Source organism: Trachypithecus francoisi, unplaced genomic scaffold, assembly GCF_009764315.1.
Source record: "Trachypithecus francoisi isolate TF-2019V2 unplaced genomic scaffold, Tfra_2.0 Lachesis_group13, whole genome shotgun sequence".
Lineage (NCBI taxonomy): Eukaryota > Metazoa > Chordata > Mammalia > Primates > Cercopithecidae > Trachypithecus > Trachypithecus francoisi.
The window spans coordinates 42,045,400-42,061,938 of record NW_022681458.1 but is presented as its reverse complement, the minus strand read 5'-3'; the positions used below and the strand labels follow the sequence as shown (position 1 = coordinate 42,061,938).

At 36.5% G+C, this 16,539-nt stretch overlaps 1 protein-coding gene across 2 annotated transcripts; it reads left to right on the top strand.

Annotated features, from left to right (window-relative positions):
- Nucleotides 1-9,076: 9,076 nt before the first annotated feature.
- On the top strand, nt 9,077-10,316 carry LOC117094670 (selenide, water dikinase 1-like). Of its 2 annotated transcripts, XM_033230738.1 has the most exons (2): nt 9,077-9,826; nt 10,034-10,316. In XM_033230738.1, exons 1-2 carry the CDS (start codon nt 9,077-9,079, stop codon nt 10,253-10,255), a joined length of 972 nt encoding a protein of 323 aa, XP_033086629.1. In that variant the 3' UTR covers nt 10,256-10,316. The 2 variants fall into 2 exon arrangements, with proteins under 2 accessions (XP_033086629.1, XP_033086628.1); XM_033230737.1 differs by having other exon boundaries at nt 9,077-10,316.
- The last annotated feature ends 6,223 nt before the right edge of the window (nt 10,317-16,539 follow it).

Below are 16,539 nucleotides of genomic sequence, written 5' to 3'. Positions count from 1 at the left end.
TGAAGACTTACACTCCTGGGCTTTGGCCTGTTGGGAGGTTTGATTACCAATTCAATCTTCTTATTTGTTATTGGTCTGTTCAGGCTTTCTATTTTTTTCATGATTCTGATTCAGCATCCATAGATCACATGTTTCTAAGAATTTATCCATTTCTTCTAGGTTATACAATTCATTGGTATATAGTTGCTCATAGTGGTCTTTTTTGTATTTCTTTGGTATCATTTGTAATTTCTCCTCTTTCCTTTGTTCTTTTTACTCATTTGAGTCATCCCTTTTTTTGGTTAGTCTAGGTAAAGGTGTATCAATTTTGTTTATTTTTGTTAAAACTAACTCTTCATTTTATTAATCTTTTTCATTGTTTCTCTGTTTTTATGTTATTTATCTCAGCACTAATCTTTATTATTTTCTTTCTTCTGCTAACTTTGGGCTTGGTTTGTTCTTGTTTTTCTAGTTTCTTAAAGTGTAAAGTTAGATGATTTATTTGATATCTTTCTTTTTAAATGTAGGCATTCATAGCTATACATTTTCCTTTTATTTTTTTTTTTTATTTTTTATGTGTTTATTTTTTTGAGGCAGAGTTTCACTCTTGTTGCCCAGGCTGGAATGCAACAGCGCAATCTCAGCTCATCACCACCTCTGCCTCCCGGATTCAAGTGATTCTCCTGCCTCAGCCTCCTGAGTAGCTGGGATTACAGGCATGTGCCACCATGCCCAACTAATTTTGTATTTTTAGTAGAGATGGGGTTTCACCATGTTGGTCAGGCCAGTCTCAAACTCCAGACCTCAGGTGATCCACCTGCCTCCGTCTCCCAAAGTGCTGGGATTACAGGTGTGAGTTACTGTGCCCGGCCTAAGCTTTCCTTTTAGAACTGCTTTTGCTGCATCCATATATTTCAGTTAGTTGTGTTTTCAATTTTGTTTATCTCATAATAATTTTAACTTCCCTTTTGATTTCTTTTTGACCTATTGTCGTTCAGGAGCATGTTGCTTAATTTCCATGGATTTGTGAATTTTCTAATTTTCCTCTTGTTACTGATTTCTAGTTTCCTACCCTTGTGATCAGAAAGATACTTGATATGATTTCAGTCTTCTTGAAACATATAATTTATCCTGGAGACTGTCCCATATGCACTTGAGAAAAAGGTATACTCTGTTGCTGTGGGATAAAATGTCCTATATATGTCTGTTAGGTCCATTGATTATACAATGGTGTTCAAATCCACTGCTTGCTTATCAATTTTCCTATGTGGTTGATCTATCCATGGTTGAGAGTGAGGAATTAAAGTATTCTACTATTACTATATTGCTGTTTATTTTTCCTTTTAGTTATTTGTTTTATATAGTTAAGTGTTCTTATGTTTAGTGCAGACATAGTTATAATTGTTATATATTCTTGATGAGTTGACCCATTTAACATTCTATGATGATCTATTGTCTCTGGTGACAATTTTTTATTTAAAGGCTACTTTTTTCTAATGTAAGTCTAGCCACTCTACTTTCTTTTGGTTACCATTTGCATGGAATTTATTTTCTATTTTTTTCACCTTTCAGTCTATGCATGTTCTTAAAGCTAAAACGAGTCTCTTGCAGGCAGCATGTACTTGGATCTTGTGGGTTTTTTTCCATCCATCTAGCTACTCTATGTTTTTTGAGTGAAGAATTTAATTAATTTATATTTAAAGTAATTATTGATAGGTAAGGATTTGCTATTGACATTTTGTTAATTGTTTTCTGACTGTTTTGTAATTCCTTTGTACCTTTCATTCTCTCTTACTGTCTTCCCTTACAATTTGATTACTTTTTGTGGTGACAGGCTCTGATTTCTTTCTCCGAATCTTTTGTGTATCTACTACAGGTTTTTTCATTGTGGTTACCATGAGGCTACATAAAACATTATAGTTATAACAATCAATTTTAAGGTGATAACAACTTCAATTGCGTATACAAATTCTGTACTTCCCTTCCACACACATTTCAACTTATTGATGTTACAATGTAAATTTTTAAATATTATGTATCCATTCACAAATTATTGTATAGTTTCAAAAATACATTTGTCTTTTCACTCTTTTACTAGAGTTGAAAGTAGTTTATGCACAATTACAATATTGCAGAATTCTGAATTTAACTATACTTTTTTTGCTGATGAGCTTTGTACTTTCATGGTTTTACATTTTTAATTAGCATCCTTTTCTTTTCAGCTTGAAGAACTTCCTTTATTACTTTTTTCCTTTTTTTTTTTTTTTTTTAAGAGATGGAATCTCACTCTGTTGCCCAGACTGGAGTACAGTGGCATGATCTCAGCTCACTGCAATCTCTGCCTCCCAGATTCAAGCAGTTCTCTTGCCTCAGTCTCCTGAGTAGCTAGGATGATAGGCATCTGCCACCACCCCTGGATAAAGTTTTTTTGTATTTTTAGTAGAGACGGGGTTTCACTATGTTGCCAGGTTGGTCTCAAACTCCTGACCTCAAGTGATCCACTCACCTCAGCATCCCAAAGTGCTGGGATTACAGGCATGAGCCACCACACCTGGTCAATTTTTTTCCTATTATTTTTGAGACAGTCTTACTCTCTTGCCCATGTGAAGTGCAGTGGCATGATCACAGCTCATTGTAGCCTTGATGTCCCAAGCTCAAGTGATCCTCCTACCTCAGACTCACAATGTGCTGGGGCTACAGGCATGAGCCACTGTACCTGGCATCTTTATTATTTCTTGTAAGTCAAGTCTAATGGTATTGAATGCCTCCAGTTTTTGTTTGTTTGGTAAAGTCTTTATCTCTCTTTCATTTCTGAAGAACAACTTTGCCAGATAAAGTATTCTTTGTTGACAGTTTTCCCCCTTTCAGCACTTTGAATATATCATTCCACTCTGCCCTGGCCTAAAAAGTTTCTGCTCAGAAATTGTCTGATAGTCTTATGGTACTTCCCTTGTATGTGATGTGAGTCAATTTTTTCTTCCTGATTTCAAAATTTTCTCTATCTTTGTCTTTTTGACAACTTAATTATACTGTGTCTCAGCGTATTCCTTTTCTGGTTCAAACTATTTGGGGATTTTTGCATCTTAAAAATCTAGATGTCCATTTCTTTCCCCAAATTTGGGGAGTTTTCAGCCATTTCTGGACTCTCTTTTGTTGTCTACTGGTCTATTTGTCTGTTTTTTCAACAACACCATACTATCTGGAATACTACAGCTGTATAGTAAGTCTTGAAATTGAGTAGTGTCAGTCCTTTAACTTTGTTCTTCTCCTTCAATATTGAGTTGACTGTTTGAGGCTTTTGCCTCTCCATATAAACTTTAGAATGTGTTTGCTGATATTCATAAAATAACTTGCTGAGATTTTGATTGGGATTGCATTAAACCTATAGATCAAGTTGAAAAGAATTGATATACTGATAATATTGAGTCTTTCTATTCATGAGCGTGAAATGTCTCTCCATTTTTTAAGTTCTTTTTTTAGTATCTACCAGAGTTTAAAGTTTACTTCATATAAATCTTATACCTATTTTGTTAGATTTATACCTAACTACCTCATTTTGTGGCATGCTGATATAAATGGCAATGTGGTTTTAATTTCAAATTCCTCTTGTTCATTGCTGGTATATAAGAAAGCAATTGACTTCTGTATATTAACTTTGTATTTTGCAAGCTTTCTATAATCATTTATTAGTTCCAGCAGTTTTTGTTGTTGACTCTCAGATTTTTTATGTAAGAAATCATGTTATCTTCAAACAAAGAAAATTTTATTTGTTTAATCCCAATCTCTATAACATTTATTTATTTTCTTTTCTTGTTTAATTGCATTAGCAAGGACTGCCAGTACAATGTTGAAAAGCACTGATGAAAGAGGACATGCTTGCCTTATTCCCAATCTTAATCACCATTAAGTATAATGTTAGATATAGGTTTTATAGCTATTCTTTACCAAGCTGAGGAAATTCCCCACTCTATTCCTAGTTTGCTGAGAATTTTTATAATGAATGGGGGTTAGATTTTTATCAAATGCTTTTTCTGAACCTATTAATATGATCATGTGTTTTTTTTCTTTTTCTTTTTGATGTGATAAATTACGTTAATTGGTTTTCAAATGTTAAATCAGCCTTGCATACATGGGATAAATTCCACTTGGTTATGTTGTATATTTCTTTTTTTTAATTATTGAATTCAATTTGCTAATATTTTGTTGAGGAGTTTTGCATTTATAAATTCATGAGAGGTACTGGTCTGCAGTTTTCCTTTCTTGTAATATCTGTGTGATTTTTGTCTTAGGGTAATGCTGGTCTCACAGAAAGAGTATTCTCTTTCTCTCGTTAGGAAGAGATTGCAGAAAATTGGTGTAATTTCCTTCTTAAATATTTGGTAGAATTCACCAGTGAACACATCTGTCATGGTAGGTTCATGACAGATGAGTCATTTCTCTTTTTTAGAATATTATTATTGATTTAACTTCTTTAATAGCTATAGACTAGATTGTCTATTTCTTCATGTTTGGGTTTTGAAAACTTGTGTCTTTCAATAGATGGGTCTATTTCATCTAGGTTATCAATTTTGTGGGTATAGAGTTGATCATAATATTTATTTATTATCATTTTAATTATCATTTTAATGTCTATGGGGTCTGTAATGATGTTTCTTCTTTCATTTTTGATATTAATATTTGTGTCTTCCTTCTTTTTTTATTAGCCTGGCTAGCGGCTTATCAATTGTATTGATCTTCTAAAAAAATCCAGCTTCTGACCTTTTGCTTCTGGCTTTGATGGTTTTTCTCTGTTGATTTCCTGGGTTTTAAATTTCACTGACTTCTGCGCTTGTTTTTACTATTTCTGCTTACTTTGCATTTAGTTTTCTATTCTTTTCCTAGTTTCCTAAGGTGGAGACTTTGATTATTGAATCTTTCCTTTTTCTAATATATGTTTTCAATGCTATAAATTTCCTTCTAAGCACTGCTTTCACTTCATTCCCCAAATTGTGATAAATTGTATTTTCATTTTCATTTAGTTCAAAATATCTTTAAACTTCTCTTGAAGTTTTTTCTTTGGCCATGTGTTATTTAGAAACATGTTGTTTAATCTCCAAGTATTTTGGGATTTCTCAGCTACCTTTTTGTTATCAATTTCTAGTTTAATTCCACTGTGGTCTGAGGGCAGACATTTTTTAATTTCTGTAATTTTAAATTTCTTAAGGTGTGTTTTCAATGGCCCAGAATTTTATCTATCTTGATAAATGTTCCATGTGAATTTAAGAAAAATGTGTAAACTGTTGTTGTTGGATGTAGTAGTCTATAGATGTCAATTATATACAGTTGACTGATGGGGCTGTTGAGTTAAACTATGTACTTATTGATTTTCTGCCTTCTGGATCTGTTCATTTCTGACAGAGTGTTAAAGTCTGTAAGTGCAAGAGTGAATTCATCTATTTTTCCTTGCAGTTCTATCAGTTTTTGTCTCACATATTTTGACAATCTGTTGTCATATACGTTAAAGTTTTCATATCTCCTTGCAGAACTGACCTCTTTATCATTATATAATGCCCCTCTTTATCCCTGATAACTTTCCTTACTCTGAAGTCTGCTCTGTCTGAAATTAATATAGCTACTTTTACTTTTTAAATTAACATCAGCATGGTATATTTATCTTCCTTCTTTTACTTGTAATCTATATATCTCTTTGTATTTAAAGTGGAATTCTTGCAGACAACGTGTAGTTGGGTCTTTTTTTAAAAACTACTTGTCAATCTCTGCCATTTAATTGGTTTATTTAGACTATTGACCCTTAAAGTGATTATTAATATGGTTGGATTAATACCTACTATATTTTTACTATTTTCTATCTGTTGCCATTTTTCTTTGTTTTTATTTTTGTCTTCATAGTTTTTCTGCCTTTTGTTGTTTTAATTTAGCATTTTATATAATTCCATCTTCTCTCCTTTCTTAGCATATTATTCATGCTTCATCTTGTTTCTTTTTTTTCTCTTTTAGTGGTTGTCTTAAAGTGTGCAATATACATTCACAACAAATCTAAGCCCATTTAAAAAAAAAACACTACACAACTTCAGCATCATGCAATTTCTTTTTTTTCTTACTGTTTTTTGAAACAGGGTCTTGCTCTGTCACAAGTTCTTTGTAATAACAGGATATTTCCAATTATTCCCTTCCCTCCCTTGCCTCATTGCTGTCATTCATTTTACTTATATGTAAACATATATAATTTATATCTATAAAATTGAATACATTGTTGGCATTATTTTGAACAAATTTTTGTGTTAATTAAGAATAAGTAAAATGAAAGTTTCTACTTTCACTTACGCATTCCCCCATGCTATTCCTTTCTTTATGTCGATTTAAATTTCTGACCTATACAATTTTTCTTCTCTCTAAATAACTTTTCTTAACATTTCTTGCAAGGCAGGTATATTTGCAGCAAATGTCCTCATTTTTGTTTTGCTGAGAAGTTATTGATTTTTCTTTCAGTTTGGGAATAATTTTATAGGGTACAAAATTCAGTTTTGATGGTTTTTGTTATTTAACTCTTTAAATGTTTCACTCCGCTCTCTTCTTGCTTGTATACTTTTTGGGGAGATAGATACAATTCTTAGCTTTGCTCCTCTCTAGATAAGGTGTTTTTCCTCTTTGGCTTCTTTCAAAAATTTTAAAAAATCTTTGATTCTCTGAAATTTGAATATAAAATGCCTAGATTTTGTTTGGCAATTATCCTGCTTAATGTTCTCTGAGATTCCTGGATCTATGGTTTGGCATCTGACATTAATTTAAAGAAACTCTCAGTCATTATTGCTTCCAGTATTTCTTCTGTTCCTTTTCTCTTTCTTCTCCGTCTGGCATTTGCATTAAACAAATGGTATACCTTTTCTTAGTTGTTCTACAGTCATTGGATATTCTGTTCGTTTTTTCAGTCTCTTTTCTTTTTGCTTTTCTGTTTTGGGAGTTTCTGTTGTCATATGTCTTCAAGTTCACAGATTACTAATATCCAGTCTACTAATAAGCCCATGAAAAGCATTTTTCATTTCTGTTACAGTATTTTTTATCTCTAGTACATCTTTTTACTCCTTCTTAGAATTTCCATCTCTCTTATTTACCTGTTCTTGCATGTTGTCTCCTTTATCCATTAAAGCTCTTAGCATACTAGCAATTATTTGTTTTAATTCCTGGTAAAATATCAACATTTCTGATGTATCTAACTCTGGTTCTGATGCTTGTCAGTCTCTTCAAACCATACTTGTTGCCTTTTTGGATACCTTATAATTTTTCTGTTAAAAAGTAGACATGATACGTGGGGTAAAATGATGTACAGGGTAAATAGGTCTTTGATAATGTGGTAGTAAGGCAAAGTGGTTTTCTATATTCCTATGGTTAGTTACCAGTCTTTTAGGGTGCCTGTGCCCCTGAACTATGAGCTTTACCAGTGCTTCTCAGTTTTCTCCCCTCTCCCTGTGAGACAGGATGGGTAAAAAAAGTTGGAGTTGGGTATTTCTCCTTTTCCATGTGGAAAACTGGAGTTGGGCATTTCTCTTCCCCTTGGTGGTTAAGGCTCTGATTAAACCCCAACAGATTCAGGTCTGATGAAATAGTTTCTCCTGAGGACAGGCCTTGTTAAGAATAGAATATGGAGGTTTCTGTTTGTGGGTGTCTATTCTAGTAAATTGTGATTCTCTGTGTTCCCCTGCTGGTCTTTCCAATTTTGAAGTTTTCCCTGTGTCCTCACTCCTCTTACAGATACAAGAAGAGTTGTTGATTTTTTAGAATCTTCAGCTTTTTACTTCTTTTGCTTATTTTAACAAGAATAATAATACCAAGTGTCAGCAAGTATCAGTGAAAGTAAAAAATGATGCAACCACTTTAGACAAACAATTTCACAGTTTCTTATAAAGCTGAATATACACTTATCATAGAACCCATCAATTTCACTTTTAGGTACTTACCCAAGAAAAATGAAACCTATGTTCTCACAAAGACCAGTACATAAATGTTCATAGTAGCTTTATTCATAATAAACAAAAGTTGTGAACAGCCTAAATGTAACCTACTGACACATGCAACACAAATGAATCTGAAAACATGATGCTGTGTGAAAGAAGTTAGACACAAAAGAGTACATACTTTGTAATTGAATTTATATCAACTTCTACAACAAACAAAATTAATCTACTGTGGTGTAAAGTAGATCAGTGTTTTCCTAGGGTCTGTAGGGGAGGGGGCTGACTTCAAAGGGACATGAAGAAACTTTCTGGGTGATGTGGATGTTCCATATCCTGATTGTGGTGATGGTAGTTCCACAGATGTACACATTTGTCAAACTCATCTAAATGTATGCTTAAAATGGGTGCATTTTATTCATGTAAATTATACCTTGATAAAGTTGATTTTTTAAAAAAGTAAGTTCTCATGGCAACTGAGAAACTATGACAATAATCTAATTATCCAAACCACTGTGATATACTCAAGTCTAACTTACCAATGATAAATTAACCCCTTACGCTTGAGGAAGGCATTTAAGTACCTAGCTTCCCTTATTAATGATCTGAAATACCTTCCTACAATACCATCAGGAAAATAAATATAAATTCTTCTATTCCTTGGTGTATTTGAAAGTAGTAGCATTTATTAAGTCTGAAAGAGAAATGAATGTAAAGCATTTAAAAATTACTTTCTTTATGTTTTAAATATGCTGCATTATGTTGAATGGCCTTTAAACACAAAACCCAGCACATGAGAAGTTCCAAAGTGTTATCTAGGTCTTCACTTCTGGGTCTGCTCTCAGTTGTTACAGAAAATTGTCTACATTGGGGAGCGCGGCGGCTTGGCCGCCGCAGGGCCGAGCCGAGCCAGGCGAGCCCCCTCGGGGCCCAAGCGCCGGGCCCCAGCCGCCGCTGGGCGCGGCATTTTTATTCAAGCGACGCTAAGGGAGCCCGGCCACGCCCGGTGCATTGTGGGAGCGGCCCGCGGCCGGTTTTCAGGAGGAGGCGGAGGGCGCAAAGCGAGCTGGTGGATCCATAAAGAATTCAGCCAACCCGCAGAGGTAGGGGAGGGGCTGAGCTGTGAGGCGAGCGGGGACGCAAGAACTATGGGTACACCGGAGGCCTTCAACCGAGAAAGTTACGAATTGGACAGGAGCTTCTGGCTAACCAGATTCACTGAAATAAAGGGCGCAGGCTGGAAAGTGTCCCAAGATGTCCTACAAAAATTGCTGAAATCTTTACAGGTGAACCATTTCCAAGAAGATGAGCAGTTTCTGGGAGCCGGTATGCCAAGGCTTGACATTAGAATGGATACTTGTGTCATTCCTTTGAGGCACGGTGGGCGTTCCTTGGTTCAAACCACAGATTACATTTACCCGATCGTACAAGACCCTTACATGATGGGCAGGATAGCAGGTGCCAATGTCCTCAGTGACCTCTATGCAGTGGGGGTCACGGAATGTGAAAATATGCTGATGCTCCTTGGAGTCAGTAATAAAATGACTGACAGGGAAGGGGATAAAGTGATGCCTCTGATTAACCAAGGTTTTAAAGACGCAGCTGAAGAAGCAGGAACGTCTGTAACGGGCGGCCTAACAGTACTAAACCCCTGGATTGTCCTGGGAGGAGTCGCTACCATTGTCTGCCAGCCCAGTGAATTTATCATGCCAGACAATGCAGTGCCAGGAGACGTGCTGGTGTTGACAAAACCCCTGGGGACACAGGTGGCAGTGGCTGGGCACCAGTGGCTGGATATTCCTGAGAAATGGAATAAGATTAAACTAGTGTTCACCCAAGAAGATATAGAGCTGGCCTACCAGGAGGCCATGATGAACATGGCAAGGCTCAACAGGACAGCTGCAGGACTCATGCACACGTTCAATGTCCACGCAGCCACTGACATCACACGCTTTGGGATTTGGGGCCACGCGCAGAACCTGGCCAACCAGCAGAGGAACGAAGTGTCATTTGTAATTCACAGCCTCCCAGTGCTGGCCAAGATGGCTGTGGTGAGCAAGGCATGCGGAAACATGTTCGGCCTCATGCATGGGACCTGCCTAGAGACCTCAGGCAGCCTTCTGATCTGTTTACCACGTGAGCAAGCAGCTCGGTTCTGTGCAGAGATAAAGTCCCCCAAATATGGTGAAGGCCACCAAGCATGGATTATTGGGATTGTAGAGAAGGGCAACTGCACAGCCAGAATCATAGACAAACCCGGGATCATCGAGGTCGCACCACAAGTGGCCCCTCAAAATGTGAATCCCACACCCGGGGCCACCTCTTAATCTAGACAGAAATAGCTGTTTGGTTTTGTTTTTAAATAGATCTATTTCCTTTATCATCACTTCAATTAAAGACTATAAACAACAGAAATCTCATTGTGTCTACATATCAGGTGACCTTAGGTCGGTTTGTAAGTGGATACAATTAATAAAATAAAATCCATTGCTTTTTTTTCCTGTTACATTAACTGAAGATGCACCTAATCTTGAGGCAGCTTCTGAGTTGAGAATTATATTGTTATCCAATACTGTTCATTCATTTTGAATCTTTAGACACTTACCTCTTGCCGCATAGGCTCTTTTTAAAGTTGCTTTCACATAGCACAGACATAACCAGTAGTCGTATCAAATAGCATTTGGTATATAGATCCCATTTTATGTATATTTATCATGTCTGATTTTTTTTTTTTAAGCATCTTGAATGGTTTTCTGGAGAGACAGCATTGGTAAGTGGCATATGACGGTATCCCAGTTATAAAAGGATTGCATGATTTATTTGAATGTTTGATTTGGAAAAGCCTAGTCTTATCTCTCAAGAGCATCTCGGACCAGAACATTCTCCCATAGTGCATTCAGTAGTGCATTCAGTTCAACATGGCAAGTGCTTCACTGCATGGAAAACACTTTGAAGAAACAAAAAAGAAATCTTATTTCTTTTTTTGTAGACTTCCTGATATTTACAGTAATACCACTAGCTGTTTTCTTTATCGATAGCAAAAAAGGATACTTTTTGCAATGTAATTAGATGTTCTATAGTGCTACAAGGAATTGCCTTCCAAAAGGAGGTTCATGTATAATACTCATTTACAATTCAATATACAATTACACAAATAATTTTAAAATATAATCAATAATAAAGACTGTTCTGTGGATGGTAGTGTTTAATTCATTTTCTATTTTGTACAGTGAATTCAGGCCTTTTGTTTTCTTGAAATCAGCAGATATTTAGCCTAATTCTTAGCATTATTTTGTCCTTTGCACCAGTAATTTTTTGTGCACACTTTTTGTGATCTGTGTTAAAAACCTGCATTGCCAACATTGCAGCTCCAACTTAAACTTGTTATTCAAATAAATATTTAATATTTTAAATTGCTCTTGTATAAGCAGATGACCCTTTTAGTATTATTTTAGAAGCATTGGGAGGGTTTTGCCTAAAATACAATTTATTGGGAAAAACTAGATTTTAGTTTCATAAAACTTTTAAGTCTTTCATGGGACCTATATTTTCCTGAATTAATGTAGTTCTAGAATAAATAGGCAATCTTGAAAGGTGTTAGCTGTGTTTCGTAAAGCGGAGGCTTCCTTATATTTTAACCTACTAAGCAATTGAGGGATTCCTGTCATTAACAACAAGGGCACTGGATCCTTAAGGGCCTGTCTTCATCAGAGAAAAAACAGCACATTCTGCACGTTTCTGGTGCTTCCTGCTCCCAGGCACCAAAGCCGCATATGTAAACTGACTTCTTGCCAAAGGAAATGACGCTCTGGGAAGATGGAGCTCCTGGAAGAGGCTTTAACTCAGACGTGCCCTCCTCCAGGAACCAGCGGGCAGGGCAGCCTTTATGCATGTGTAACTGGACCTTCAGCCATAAGCATGGTGTGCAGCATGGAAGAGCCTTCTATGGAACTGAAATTGATTGGATATTTTGTAGGAATTGATACAGATGTTGGTCCTCAAAAGCTACAAACCAGTGGTCTGCAAAATAAAATGTGTTGGAAACCTCTGAGTAAGAGAAAAAAAAAAAAAGAAGAAGAAGAAAGAAGAAGAAAAAGAAAGAAGAAGGAAGAAGGAGAAGAAGGAGAACCGAAAGAGGAGAAAAATCTCAACCAGAATGTCAGTTTTGGGATTATGTTCTAGTGACCTGAATCTGTACATTCATCAGCAGAGACATGACTCCCACTGTTTGTTTTGCAGATAGCTGTAAAGTAATTACACAAATTGCACCAAGTTCTTTCCAGATGAACTGAACACTTAGAACTAGAAAGTGTTGCCAATTTGATCAGAAATTAGATGTGATTCTGAGATTTCAAGAAAATTGCAGAAATATGATTTTTGAGATTTTGAGAAAATAATTATTCTCTTCTTCAAGCTGTACAATGGGATCTATAGACAAAGCAAACTCTTCCATCCATATGGAAGAATGTTAGCTCTAAGACTTTTGAATATCTATGTTTGAATGACATATAATCAGGAAACTCAGGGCTTATCTTCCTTCAAAACTCCTCCACTAAAATAGAATGATTTACTGGAAAGTTACTTGTCATATTCTGCATCTTCAAAGACAAGATCTCCTTTATTTCTCTACCACAAAGTGTTCTTTAGAATTTTTCATTGTATCGATATAAATTGATGCCAGTCATCACCACACAATAGATCAAACTGCAACCTCTGCAGAAGTCCAAGGAACAGGATTCCCACAGGGAGAGACAGATATACTAATGTGCTCTTCAGTGACTGACGGACTGTGTTGTCTGTTTTAAAAAAAAAAAAGTACTATAATTGAACAAGCCCCCAGAGCATTAAAAAAACTGCAAAAATAAATATAAGGAGAGTAACTAACAAATTTAAAAATATATAATCAATAAAGATCGGTGAATATGGTAGCATTTCAAGATAAAACTACATTTTCAACTATTTTTAAAATGTTTTCCATTTGGCAGAACCCCAAATGGGCTTTGCCAAGCACTTTTTCTTCTTAATTTTTAAATGCGTATGTATTTCAAGGAAAATTTAATCCATATGTTCTTCTCTCATTTACACAATTTATCAAAATGTTGCTTTGAATGAGCCATTTAATGTCTAAGAAAACTGAAGAACACTTCTTTTTCCCCCAATACAAGATTTTAGCTTTTTTCTTCCTGAATTAAATAAGTGTTCAGTACTACTTACAGAGCTAATTGAAAAATATTCAATTCTGCTTCAATATTCAGAACCAAAAGTCTAATAAAATTCAAAATAACAGAAAAGCATAAAATCCATTATAATACTATACTTTTAAGCTTCAAAAACCTCCATTATTCACATGGTTCCTATAAATCACAGAATATTAGAACTTAAAGATATCTTAGAAATGACAAGTTTTTTTTCTCTCACTTTAAAAACTGGGAAACTAAGTCCCCAAAAAGCTAAAGAATATGCCAAAAATCACAAAACTGATTAATAGCAGAGCCAAGGCATGTGTCTTCCAATTGGAGTTACTTCTTTGGTTTTTTAAAATTTTAATTATGATTTTATTCTATAACATATAAAAGTGTCAGCATAATACTAGATTATGAAAAAACAGTGCAGCTCATTTTTGCATAAAATTTACTCGCCTGCTTCCAATAGCCTGGACAACCAGTAGGAATCAATGGCCCAATTCACCATATAATCCTAATCATATCTATCTTTACTATGCCCACAAAAGGAAGTGATGAATCTGTTTAAAAGAAAAATTAAGTCCAAGTACACTCTCAACCCTTATCAACAAGATGCTACAGGAAAACACACTGATTGTGCGTTAACTGGTAAGAATATTTTTTCTTCCCTTCCTTATCCTCTCCTTCCTTCTACCTCTCTTTCCAGAGGGAATCATTCTGGGATACACAGAAACCTGGGGATGGGCATGCCATGAAGTCTGGAGGGGCTCAGAAATGACATGAGCCCATGGGATGGGATCAAGATACACCTTTGCTTCAGCCTCTGTCACCAGTGTCTTTAGACACACCAGTTTCTTCAGGTAGGGAAAAAGGCACTCAGGAATAAAAGACTGCTATCCCCAGGGAAATGAAAGTAGAGAACAGGCTGGGCACGGTGGCTCATGCTTGTAATACCAGCATTTTGACAGGCCGAAGCAGGCGGATTACCTGAGGTCAGAGTTCAAGACCAGCCTGGCTAACTTGGTGAAACCCCATCTCTACTAAAATACAAAAAAAAAATAGCTGGGGGTGGTGGTACACACTTGTAATCCCAGCTACTCAGGAGGCTGAGGCAGGAGAATCACTTGAACCAGGGAGGCGGAGGTTGCAGTGAGTTGAGATCGTGCCATTTGCACATCAGCCTGGGCGACAGGAGCGAAACTTCATCTATAAAAAAAAAAAAAAAGAAAGAAGAAAGAAAGACAGAGAGAGAGAGAGAGGAGAGAGAGAGAGAGAGAGAGAGAGAAAGAAAAAGAAAGAAAAGGAAGGAAGGAAAGAAAGAAAGAAGGAAGAAAGGAAGGAAGGAAGGAAGGGAAGGAAGGAAGGAAAGAAGGAAAGAGAAAAGAACAGAGAGGATTATGGCTTCTTTTTGTCAGGTCAGGAGGCAGTCATAAACTACAGACCACAAATCATAATCAAAAGAACTTTGTAAGGTCCTGTTACCTTGTAACTAACTAATGTTTAGATTGTGTTACTCTGTTTTGTAGCAGTAATTACCAACAAAACCCTATTTTTTCTAATGTGATGGGAAAGGGCATATAGTATTTGCCTGCCTCTCAGGAGTAACAAAGGAGAAATCTGGGAGAAACCAAAACGATGTGGTGCAGAGCAACTCAGTCACTTCCTTGTGATTTAACTTGCAGAAGTTACTTAACCTGCCTCTCAGTTTCCTCATCTATAAATATGGAATAATATAGGACCTACTTCATAAGGATTAGCAAAATAATGCATGTAAAGCACTAAAGACAGTGTTTGCATATAACAAGGGTTCAATAAAAATAATTGTGGTTGCTCCATCATCTTTTTAAACTAAAATAGGAAAACAAGCTGAATTTCTAGGACTTGCGGCAAATAAAGAAAAAACACACACAGGAAGATAATTTAGGACAGATAAGGAAGGACCCCTGAGTCTAAGCAATCAAAGAGCTATTATAGATTTGCTGAACTGTGATTCTAAACCCAACTGTATGCTCTAAACGAAAAACAAGGACTCAATTAATGGTACTATAGCACATGCCCATGTTACACATATATGTGGCATTTGAAAAATGGTCACATTGCCTTTTTCTGTCTTGACATCCAACTGTCAAAAATAATTTCATATATTCAATGATTGGACAGCCATTAGAATCCAATGCAAAACACTCACAAGTCTCTTCAGAACTCTTGGTTTTAGAAATGGTAGCTTTGGCAGTAACCTTAATGATCTGATACCTTGGCCCAGGGTGGTGGCTCACACCTGTAATCCCAGCACTTTGGGAGGCTGAGAAGGGCAGATCACGAGGTCAGGGGTTTGAGACCAGCCTGACCAACATGGTGAAGCCCCATCTCTACTAAAAATACAAAAATTAGCCAGGCATGGTGGTGCAAGCCTGTAATCCCAGCTACTCAGGAGGCTGAGGCAGGAGAATTGCTTCACCCCAGGAGGCAAGGTTGCGGTGAGCAGAGATTGCGCCATTGCACTCCAGCCTGGGCAACAGAGCAAGACTCTGTCTCAAAAAAAAAAAAAAAAAAAAAAAAGTGATACCTTTGGGGATCAAGTGAAATGGAGTTGCTTTTCCTTTGTGGAGTTTCCTCTTTTGTCTGTACTATGATTCATCACACCAGGTGTAAATGCATTGGAAAGCACACTGGCTTGAGGAATGGGGACTGTGATTACAGCCTGAGTGCCACTCTGAAGATGACATTGTCTTTGTAGCAGGCTTTTTTCTATGTAAAAATGAGGCTAAATTTGGGGGTCATAAATGCCCCTGCTACTCTAACATTTTATGGACTTAAAATGATACAGTCATAAAATAGTGAGTTGGTTTTCCTGTTCATTATTACTCTAACTTCAGAACTAGTTTTTACATAGCACCTTTCTGTGAAAGTTCTAGACATTGTGTACAGACAACCAAGAAAATGGAGAGGAATGTTGAGATAAAATATACTTTAGAGTTGGATCTGGGGCTGGACATGGTGGCTCATCCCTGTAATGCCAGCACTTTGGGAGGTCAAGATGGGAGGCTCGCGAGAGAGCAGGAATTGGAGACTAGCCAGGGCAACATAGTGAGACCTCATCTCTATAAAAACAAACAAAAAACAATACATTAGCTGGGTGTGGTGGCATGCACCTGTAGTTCCAGCTACTTGAGAGGCTGAAGTGGGAGGACTGCTTGAGCCTGGGAGGTCAAGGCTTCAGCAAGCTGAGATTGCACCACTGCACTCCAGCCTGGGCGACAGAGTGAGACCCTGTCTCAAGAAAACGAAACAAAATAAAAATAAATAAATAAATCAAAGAAAATAGAATTGGATCTGGGTTCAGATGTGGGCTCTTCCACTTTATTAGTGGCTTGGTATTGAGCAAATTAATGTGTCTGAGTCTAAATTTGTTCTGTCATGAAATATGA